General features: G+C 37.5%; 1 protein-coding gene across 1 annotated transcript in view; it reads right to left on the bottom strand.

Moving 5' to 3' along the window:
- Positions 1-10,626: 10,626 nt before the first annotated feature.
- The window catches only part of LOC119420334 (coiled-coil domain-containing protein 85A), a 46,161-nt gene continuing 45,444 nt past the window's right edge, over positions 10,627-11,343 (bottom strand). The window contains exon 4 of the mRNA XM_037687724.1: positions 10,627-10,915. Within this exon, the coding sequence (XP_037543652.1) occupies positions 10,873-10,915 (43 nt within the window). The 3' untranslated portion in view covers positions 10,627-10,872. The remainder of the gene's footprint in view (positions 10,916-11,343) is intronic.

The following is an 11,343-nucleotide window of genomic DNA, read 5'->3' as shown; positions in this document are numbered from 1 at the left end:
GTTATTTTCTTAAAAACAGAAAAGAGAAACATGTTAAACACATTATAATATTTCACATGATTTCATTATAATGACTGAAAACAATAATCAACATTTTTCATGTTCACACCTGTTATAATCAAATAAAACAAACTTCATTAATGATTTTTTTCTTTCTTCAAAGCATAGAACAAAGGGTAAACATTAGTCAGACTATATAATCCAAGGACAGTGAATGTGTGAAAATGTCAGACATTATTCAGGTTTGGAGCAGGAGTTTTCCTCCTGATGTACAGTATTCCAGGGTCAAAGTTACAGTGACCCTGAGGTGTAAATGAACATTTGAAAAAACAGAATTACATTTCAAAAAACAAAAATCAATTTGAAAAAAAAAAAAAACACAACAAAAACACAACATTAGAAAAAACAGAATTACATTAAGCCAAACCGTAAGTGGTGGTTTTTTTTTGTTTGTTTGTTTGTTTTTTTGTTTTAGGATTTCCTGATGCATGCTCAATAATCAGGTAGAAAAATCCAAAAAAAAGTTAGGTCAGGTCCTCTGAACATTCAAATAACAAAACAAAACAAACAAACAAAAAAATGTAGAAACATTTCATCTTTCATACGAAATACTTCTCTTTTTTTTTTTTTTTGCTTGTTTTTTGAATGTCCAGAGGACCTGACCGAACTTTTTTAGATTTGTTTAGTATTCCCAAGTAAAAAACGCATGATATTGGATTTTTGGCCCTTATCCGATATGCTGATACAATATGTTAAAACTTATTTGTCCGATAACCGATGCCTATACCAATATTTTATATGCATTTCTTTGTCAGAACATAGCGCTCTTATTTAGGCTTATTTGCTACAAAAATTGTGCAACGGCTGTAAGAGCTGGTGACAAATATTCAGTAACAGCCATATGATATGCATAGCACTTTAACTTCCATCCATCCATCCATTTTCTTTACCCGTTTATTCCATTTTGGGTCACGGGGGTCGCTGGTGCCCATGTCCAGCAATCACTGTGCGAGGGGCGGGGTACACCCTGGACGGGTCGCAAGTCCATCACAGGGCCACATAGAGACAAACGAGACAAACAACCATTCACTCTCTCACTCACACCTAGGGACAATTTAGAGTTACCAATCAGCCTAACATGCATGTTTTTGGACTGTGGGAGGAAACCGGAGTACCTGGAGAAAACCCACGCATGCACGGAGAGAACATGCAAACTCCACCCAGAAAGGCCCCTGGACTGGGGTTTGAACCAGGGACCTGCTCGCTGAGAGGCAGCAGCTCTACCAGTTGCCACCGTGCTGCCCCGCACTTTAACTTATATTAAATAAAAAGTGTTAAATATTATTTATTAGCATTAGTCACCTGTGATGCTGTCTCACTTGTGCAGACTTGTTCCAGGTTCCTAGCTGCAGTGTGGGATCCTCTGCACTCCTGTGCATGAAGGACAGACTTTTTTATTTCAAAGTTTTTGTCTCTCCATTGTGCCGTAAGACTAATCATGCTAACAGGGCTAACACGACATCCAAATGTCTGTGGTAAAACTCACCCAAGTGCTATCAGCTATTAGCTTCTCAATGACGTCGGAAATGAAGGCTTGTAACTTGGGTAACGTTACATCGGAAAAATATCTCCAGTTGGGGACGATGTAGCGAGGCTCAACGTAGTCCATAAATCTTCGGAATCCGACATCCTCAATGAAAATAAAACTTACACACCGCCGACATTTTGAATTTTCCTCTCTGCTGTGAGATCGGGTAGGCGCACGTGACGTCATCACATTGTGCTGCCGCTGCAGACAAAAACAATGCCTTTTATATCGGTGAGTTATTTTAATGGAATGGCCGATGTCGGGTATTGAACTTTAACGCTAATATTGGCTGATACCGATACCTTGCCGATAATATTGTGTATCCCTAGAACAAATGGGACACGGACCCTACAGCTTTCACGAGAGTTTGTATTTGTATCTTGTTACTGTACATTGTTCTGTTGTTCTATGTTGTTAATGAAGTAAATTAACAATTAAATAAAAAAAAACACCACTTACGGATTGGCTTAATGTAATTCTCTTTTTTTCAAATGTTGTTCATTTACACCTCAGGGTCACCGTACTTAGTAGTTTCATCCTGTGTAGTGGCTCAGCCAATCACCAGTCCTCTGCCCTCCTCCTTTCTCTTATAGTGTCAGGGTTCTGGACTTGGGGTGAAACCCTCCACGCATTGTGAGGAACTTTTGAGTCTTGATGTCAGTGTCCTCCATCTCCTCCTTTGGCCAGGCTATTATACCAGCTGGGTATCCCATGACTGGCACTGCACATGTGTTGATGGCTCAGACTTTGTTTTTGCCATTCATGTGATTCAAAGTGATTCAAAATTAGAGCAATACAAATAACAGTTCTAAAAATAAAATCTGTTTTGTACCTTAGGAATGTACAGTATACGTTTGCAGTTATGTAGAAAATGTACCAAAAAACAAATTGAGATAGTCAAATTTTTGTTTTTACTTATATTTTATTAGATTTCATTGTACATACATCTCTGGATATAATCATTAGTTATATAAAAACAAAAGGTCAAAAATATTTACTGTAGTTGTATATTTATAAAACTAAGCAGATTGCTACTAATACACTTGACTGTTAAAATAATAAAGGTCTTTATATAATATATTTTACTTTTCTTATGTTTCAACAATTGTAAAACAAACAAAGAAAACACATAATGAAAAAAAGGTAATAATGACTCAAGATAAATGTCTATATTTGGACGTATGCATGGGTACATAGTTCTCAACCACTGTGTGTATACTCCAGCTGAAATGTCACATTTATTTCACATCGTTATTGTTCTATCCAGTGGGAAGTTGCTGCAAATGCTCCACTTCAAAAAAACAAATAAAAGGTCATCCATTCTGCAGAATACAAATGTTGCATCCAGTAAGCACAGCTAAATCAAACTTCCTTTTGCAAAACTCCATCAGATGTCTGAAAGTCAGACATTAAGTTTCATAACGTGGCTTTGTACTTCTTCACTTTCTTTAGTTAATTCAGCAACACAACAATAAGTCTGAGGTTTTGCATGTGAAAGAACAAAAAGTCCCAAATCATTTCTGATGTACTAAAATGAACCTAAAAACATGCCTCTGCAGCTCTGGATTTTGTTATACAGCCACTGAAAGAAAGTTGAGTTGCAAAATCATGAAGGCCAGACAAAATAAAATCATAAAATGGGGAACAAAAGCTGTGCTTATTTTTTTCTTTTCAAATGTATGGTTGATGTATCATTAAATTACAAATCTGTAATCAAATATCTATGACTGGATGCCTTTTGCCATGTGCATTTGTTTACCAGCTGAAGCAGTGACTGAAAGCTGGTACAACATTAAATTTACCTCCTATTTATTTAACTACACAGACAAATCTGATGTAGGTCAGTCATGTGACTCAAGTTTACCAATCAGTTTTAAACAATTCAGCCAAATGCTTTGTTTACTCAATGTGTAGAGCATTTTTTCTAAATGGCAATCCATATACTGTATCTGGAAAACTACTGGAGTAAATGTTTTCAAACTACTGTACACTATCTGCTACAATTTAGAATAACATTGTTTATGTTTGGTTTTATACTTTCCAATGAGTATATTTCAAGTAGATGTTACTGAAACTGATAGTTTTTCAGTAATATACATATTGTGACTTTTAGCTTATATGAAATTATTTTATATAAAGAGACTATTTTTGTTATAATCTTAAAGCATGTGTGCTGTGTGTTTGTATTGTCTGAAACAGAACAATCTTGAAAGGACATACCTTAAAATAAAAGTCTCTAAGCGTGCATGCACACACACCCCTATCTTATTATCTCTCTCTCTCATAAATACATACATACACATATACAAACATATACTGTATATTTATTTTTTTGTTTTTGTTTGTTTGTTTTGCTTTGTTTTTCGGCTGCTCGCTTCCTCAGGGGTCACCACAGTGAATGAAGACTTTGCAATAGTTTTTATGCTAGATGTCCTTTCTGACCCAACCACAGACCACCGAACTACCACAGCCCTTGGTGTGGAGCAGGGAACTGCTATCTAGGGCACAAAGGGGAACAGATGGTGGGGGTTAAGGGCTTTTCTCAAGGGCCCAGAGTGGAGCAAATGTGGGTGGAGGCAGGTGTGGGTGCTTCACCTTTCCCACCCACATTTTGATGTTGTTGGTCCAGGGAGTCAAACCTGCAACTTTCTGATCAAAGGGCCACCTTCTCTAACCTCTGCGCCACCACTCCCCCATTATATCGCTATGTATGTATGTATGTATGTATGTATGTATGTATGTATATATATATATGTATATATATATATATATATATATATATATATATATATATATATATATGTGTGTGTGTGTGTGTGTGTGTGTGTGTGTGTGTGTGTGCGTGCGTGCGTGTGTGTATTTGTAACGGTCAGTGGCCCCCCGCTGACCCCTCATCTGATCACACCCTGCTCCATTCATGCCAGCCACTTGTTTTCTGCCCCTTCCATAGTTTGTTTCCATGCTTTGTGTTGCCTATCACCCATTTCTCAGTTCAAGCCTGTGCCTGTCACTCCACACCATGCCTCCCTTGTTTCTCCACTGAAATCAGCATTCATTCCATGCACCTGTTCACCTGCCTTTATAAGCTCCATGTCCACATCCACCAGTGTCGAATTATTATACCTTCCATTGTCCCTAATATCAAGCCTTCATAGTTTCCTGTTTCATGCCACAGCCTGGATTGCATTGCCTTGTTTCGACCTCATGCTTGTACTGTGGATTCTTCGCCTTGCCTGCCCCTCTACGGATTTTGTCTTTGCCCTCAGACCATGGTGACAACTCTGCCTTCCTCTTTCTCCGCCTATGGATCACGACTTGGCTCTGGTTACTGCTCTCTGGTTCCCTGTGAATGAACCCTGCTTCGACATCTGGACCTCGCTTTTGAACTTGCCCCCATGTACCGCAGCTGCTCTGCCAGTGACATCATCGCTGCATACGTTGACAGGCGACTCTTATTTTTTGTATATATATATATCTATATATACAAAGTATATAGTATATGTGTGTGTGTGTATATATATATATATATATATGTAGATATATATAGTATATGTGTGTGTGTGTGTGTATATATATATATATATATATATATATATGTATATATATATATATGTATATATATATATATATATATATGTATATATATGTATGAGACAGAGATCCATCTTAGACTCTCGCTGTTTTTGTAATTCTCTCTTCTTACTGTAATTTGAAAATGTATGAAGTCAATTATTCTGTACACAGCAACATGGAAAACAAGCATGCATGCATGCACGCATGCACGTGCACACACACACACACACACACAGCACCATAGAGATGAAAGCTAACATGAAGATTTATAATACTGCAACACCGTTGGTATAGAAACAGTTGCTGACACAGAAACTGAACAAATTGCATTCATGTTAATTCCATCTCTTCCACCATGTAAATCCTGAAGAGTACAGCTCATTAAGCTGGATCCATGCTCTATGAGAAGTCAAGTCATCTGCTCTTGCTAACGTAGTTGTGTTATGAAATTTTATTCTTGCATGAGCTTCGAGAACCCATTTAGTGTACAAGGTCCCGCAGAACCTTTTATGCAGGTGCATGCTTCAACTATTAGTGATTGGTCATAACTTTGTGGAAATGTTTTTGTGAAAAAGCTTTTTGCGGCTGTGCTGGCCAACAGGGAGTACACAGGGACATATGCAGTTTATCAGAAATAATTCTGGTTTCCTCTTGAAAAATTTGCAAATGCCAAATGGTTTGTACTCTCAGTCCCAGCAACAAAAAGTCTTGATGCAGTAAGGGAAGCAAAAATCTGTTCAGGGAAGGAAAATAACTTCATGTAGAAAATGAGCAGACTTCTTTACTCCTCACGTCTGAATCCAGCTTCACTGCATTATAACCACACAGAAGCTACATTTCATTTAGATTTTATGCATACCATCAAACTATTTTCTCTACAAACGCATCACGGTAATCACTGTAACTGGGACCCTGTGTACACAATTTCGTTCCACCGCATGTACCACATGTGGTGTGTATGACAAATAAAGAAACTTTGACTTTGACTGTAAACTGAAGGTAGGCACTAACAGTGACGGTAACATCTCTTAGATGCTCTTGATTGGACTTAGTGTGGTTGAGAATCCATACTAACATCAAATATTTGTAACAGGCATACAGTACATTGTTTATTACAACCTGATTCCACCAACAATAACGTTATACTTTTTATACACGTACTATTAAGAAATAAATCTGTTTACGTGATGACACCCTGTAACGAAGACATTAAGGCGCAAAATTGCAAAAAATAATTGAACTATTGATTATCAGTGGTTTTGTCACAATGAAAGAGAGAAAACTACTGGAGCCTGAATGTCAACATGTTCATTTATGGTAAAAATGTCTGAAAAATAATTTTGTTTTCTGTGTTTATTTTGGAGAAAACTACAGGAATATACGATTTATGATTCATTTATTTACTGTCTCAGAGAAAGATCCAGATTGCTAGACCCTCTGAAATATAAAATACCATAATTAAGGTTGCAATCTTGAGCTGAGAATTCTTGAGTCACTTATTTAGAAAGTAAAAAAAAAAAAAACATTAATAGTGAGTCAGTAAGCATTAAGGCAAATATCTTCATAAACCAGCAGTATGCCAGTGTTCCCTAAGGCCGAGGGCTTTGAATACTTTATATCTTGTTTTTTTTCTGGACTGGAATTAAACAGGAAATATAAGTAAACCTTAATGTTTTCAGTCCAAAATATTCAAGTGGGCAGGAGTTGCACTGTGTACAAGAACAGAAATAGTTGTTTTATTTCTTGTCCATCATAAATTAATCCTCGGCCACTAGTCAGCCAGCTCAATCATTTGAAGAAATTATATTTTAAGCAACGTAAAACCTTGAAAACAGTTTCCTCAAATAATCTGGGTGGCTAGTTTACATTTATATGGTGGTGGCCATCTTGGATTTTGATGTGACAAAACAATTTTCAGTAATGTTTTTTCTTACAGCTAGATGCAGTCACACATCAAAATTGCACTTTTTAAATTTACCTTTAACCAGCAAATTCCTCTGAGATCACCGATCTCTTTAGCAAGAGAAACCTGGGCCTGAAGCCTAACAGGCATGTTTTTTTTTCTGTGTAAGGAAAGTACGCAGGAAAAATCTTTGCAAACACAAGAACATTCCAACTCCATAAAGAAAGACCCCTGGTCCAAGCCAGGGATTGAACCCATGACCTTCATGCTGTGAGGCTGCACTGCTAACCACTAAGCCGACGTGCTGCCGTAGATGCAATCACACATCAAAATGGAAGGACTCAAGAAGGATGGAGGAACACAGACCTATCTTCTGGTATCTGGTTTCTTTCATCCAGATAAAGGAAACCAGGACACTGTTGTGTAGCTAGACCAGGTGAAGGCTTGCCAGGGCCTGGTTGTTGAGCCTGGAGTCTTGGGACTCAGCTGGGCCAAGCCTGAAAAAAAGGTGAATCAACTTCCCGGTAGATTCACTGTTTGGAGGTTCTGTTGTTCTCCTATTGGACTTGTACTTGGACTACCCATGTGGGCAATGATGTGTTACCTGGAGGGGATGAGAAGAACAGCGCTCCTGCTCTGTACTGGAGCACCATCAATAGGGTGATGCTGGTATGTTTTTAGTACTTTATAGAAGTTAACATTTTATTTTACCTTTGAAAAACTTCTCAAAATCTGTTTAAGCTCCATTTCTGATTTGGTGATTTTATTTTATTTTTTATGGTATTGGCCATGCCCACTTTACTTGAGAACTATTATCCTTAAGATATGAGCTCAGGAACACATCCTAAGGGTCTGTAGTAATTTTTGTAAAGATCCAATTTGTCACCTTTGCAGGAAAAAAAATCATGTTATAATGCCTCCTGTGTGCCAATATTTATCAAACTTGGTACAGTAGCTCAAAATAAACTCCCCTATTAATAGTTTGAATTTAATTTTATTAAATATTTATAGTTGGCTTTTCAAATTTCACGATACAAAAAAAATGTAGTTTTGTGTTGAAATCTGTGGTAGAAGTGGTCTCCAGTTACAGGTACTTGGGTGTGCACCCGAGTACGTCAAAGTCAAAATCAGCGTTTATTTGTCATTTGCACCACATGTGGCACATGTGGTTGAACAAAATTGTGTGCATAGGGTTCCAGTTACATCCAACAAAAGTATAAAATGTAAAACAGTAATAAGATCTAAGATATGAGCTAAGAAAAACGTTAACTAAAAATACCCTAAACACTAGTAGTACAAAACTAGTAGTAACAACCTCAACTGGGCCAACAGCACTACCAGCCTGATCAAGAAAGCTCATCATAGTCTCGACTTCCTCAAGCGACTAAGGTGAGCTGGTGTGGGAAGCTCAGTCCTCACCTCCTTCTACAGGTGTGCAGTGGAGAGCATCCTGTGCTCCAGCATCAACGTGTGGTATGGAGGCTGCACAGCTGCAGTAAGAAAAGCTTTGCAGAGAGTGGTGAAGGCTGCACAGAAAACTGTTGGAGTCAGCCTCCCCACCATCACAGACATCTACACCTCTAGATTCAGGAAGAAGGCAACCTGCATCATGAAGGACCCCACTCACCCAGCACACACACTTTTTGTCCCGCTCCTCTCAGGACGGAGGTTGAGGAGCATTAAGAGTAGAACCACTAGACTGAGGAACAGCTTCTACCCTGAGGCTGTTAGACTCATGAATCTCTAACCAGGATTATCACTGTAATGACACTTTAATTGGAGATTTGTCACTTTTTCCATGCTGCTGATTTCTTACCCATAAGCTGCTATATTCATATCCATCTGCTCACAACAAACTCATGTTCAGGCTGCTGTTTAATATACAGTATTAGATTATACTATTATTACTTAAATACATCTTAGATACTAGTATATTGTTTTTTCTTTTCTTGAATATACTTTGTGTATATTGCTTTTTTAGGTTTAACTGAGACCTTGAGCACACAATTTTGTTCCACCTCATGTACCACATGTGATGTGAATGAAAATAAAGTCTCCTTGAACCTTGAAATGGGTGTGGTCTATATCATGTGACTCAGTATGATGCAGTATCTGTAGCCAATACATTTTGCAACTTATAGTTTACAAGTTAGAGGACCAAAACCAAAGCCAGCCATTATAATGGTCTCTATAGGTGAACATGTCTGTTTTTCTGTACCAAATGCACAGATCATAGTTACTTTAATGAAAAAATCGTCATGTGGTACGGGCTGCAGTATTATTTTTATTTACAGAAGTAAACAAAACAAAACAAAAACAATACAAAATTGAAGTTTTGATAGGGTTCCAATGTCCACTGCCTTGACCCCTAATAATGAAAGGCTAGCCAGAGACTAACAGAATCATCATTTAAAAAAGGGCCTCAAGACTTGACCGCTAGAGAAATTTTATTTAACAATCCTAATTATGTTCTTACATATTACAGATAGGTTGGAAATCTGTATTTCTTTTTGAAAGAGTGGAATTTTAATTTGAAATAATTTTCTAACCATTTCTAAGGTAAACACAGGATATAAAACTACATATCAAAGAGTCTTCACAGATGAACATGCCATTATCATAATGATAAACATTCTGGTTCCAGTAGTTTTCACTGTGACAAAACCCCTCTTAATTATCATACCTCAGTTACATTAGCAATATTCAGCATCAACACTCATAATGGCAGATAACTGAATATAAGAATAGGCAAGTAGTGATAATGGTTAGGAAGTCTTTTTACAAACAAATGGAACAATGTTCTCTGTTTAGATCGGACACCAATGCTTGATCTGGATGACTCAATCTAATGTGGACCATTTTAAATCAATAACTCAGATCTGTTGAACAAATAATAAACAGTTGTAGACATATCTTGAACAACCTCAGTTTGGAGAAATAGTATCATCTATATAAACATTACAACTTTGTGCTTTCCAGGTACATTGTGTCTGAAACCATAATTAGAAATGGGGTTTTTGTTTCATTTTAAATTATCTTTCCAGGTCTCTCTTGTAAATGAGTCCCTGAGGCTCAATGGGATTAACCTGTATAAATAAAGGTTGAATGAATCTCTGAGTTGACTGTGAACACACCTAGTTAGCATATCAAAGTGTTTGTTATATCAGTCGAGCGGTGTCCAGATACAGATACTAGTATTGGTACCGGGGCTGAAACCAGCTTCAGGTACTCATATTTGTATTCATAAAAGCACCCTGATACTTGGGACCCATACCAATGTTATGCTTGGTGATGCCATTTTCTCTTTCACTTAGCAAGTAATCAAGGACGAAAACTAAAAATCGTCCATATTTTAGAGATATTTAAGATAAACAAAGGTGATGTTAAGGCAACATACTCTTTGCTGTGTTCTTAATAAAATAAATGTGTTGCTGAAGTCATTGTAGCCATAAAGTCATTGGCATATACCTAAACTTATGTACTTGTACATGGTTTGAAAAAAACTGGTATCGGGACACCTCTTAGGGTCTTTCTATTAAAGAGGTAGGATGATATTACTGGCAATATAACTATTGGGTGATTTCATAATTAGTTTCCTGTCTTTATTTTGCTGATGAAAGGATGAGCCTTCACCCTTCCAAACTGACATTCAGTGTTTTCTTGTGGAAATGCATAGCAACAGTTAGCAGCAGCAAACAGGGCAGAAAATGTGTTTCCTGTGGTTGGTCTCTTCATTGCTCCATTCCGTTTGTCTGCTCTCTTGTCTTTCACTGGTCCATCTGATCTTCAGGGTCTGCCCAGGTTTCCATCAGTCATCAGTCAGTATCTGTTTGTTGCTTTGTGTGTTGTCACTGCAGACCAAGAGATGTGTCTCGGTTATAAGGCCTCAAAGTTCAGACTCAAGGAGGTAATCAAGTGTTCTCCCTGGCTGATTCATTCACCCTTTAAGACCTGCTTTATCATTAAATATGAACCCAGTGCCATCACTGATGGTTTATTAAAACACGAGTCACTCCGAAGTGACTTGGCATATGAACACACACACACACAGACAGACAGACAGACAGACAGACAGACAGACAGACAGACAGATAGCTAGATAGCTAGCTATAGATAGATAGATAGATAGATAGATAGATAGATAGATAGATAGATAGATAGATAGATAGATAGATAGATAGATAGATAGATAGATAGATAGATAGATAGATAGATAGATAGATAGATAGATGGATGGATGGATGGATGGATGGATGGATGGATGGATGGATGGATGGTT

The sequence above is a fragment of the Nematolebias whitei genome, chromosome 1 (genome assembly GCF_014905685.2).
Source record: "Nematolebias whitei isolate Nwh7 chromosome 1, NemWhi1, whole genome shotgun sequence".
Taxonomy (NCBI): domain Eukaryota; kingdom Metazoa; phylum Chordata; class Actinopteri; order Cyprinodontiformes; family Rivulidae; genus Nematolebias; species Nematolebias whitei.
Note: the sequence above shows the minus strand (reverse complement) of the source record. Positions and strands in the feature narration are given on the sequence as shown.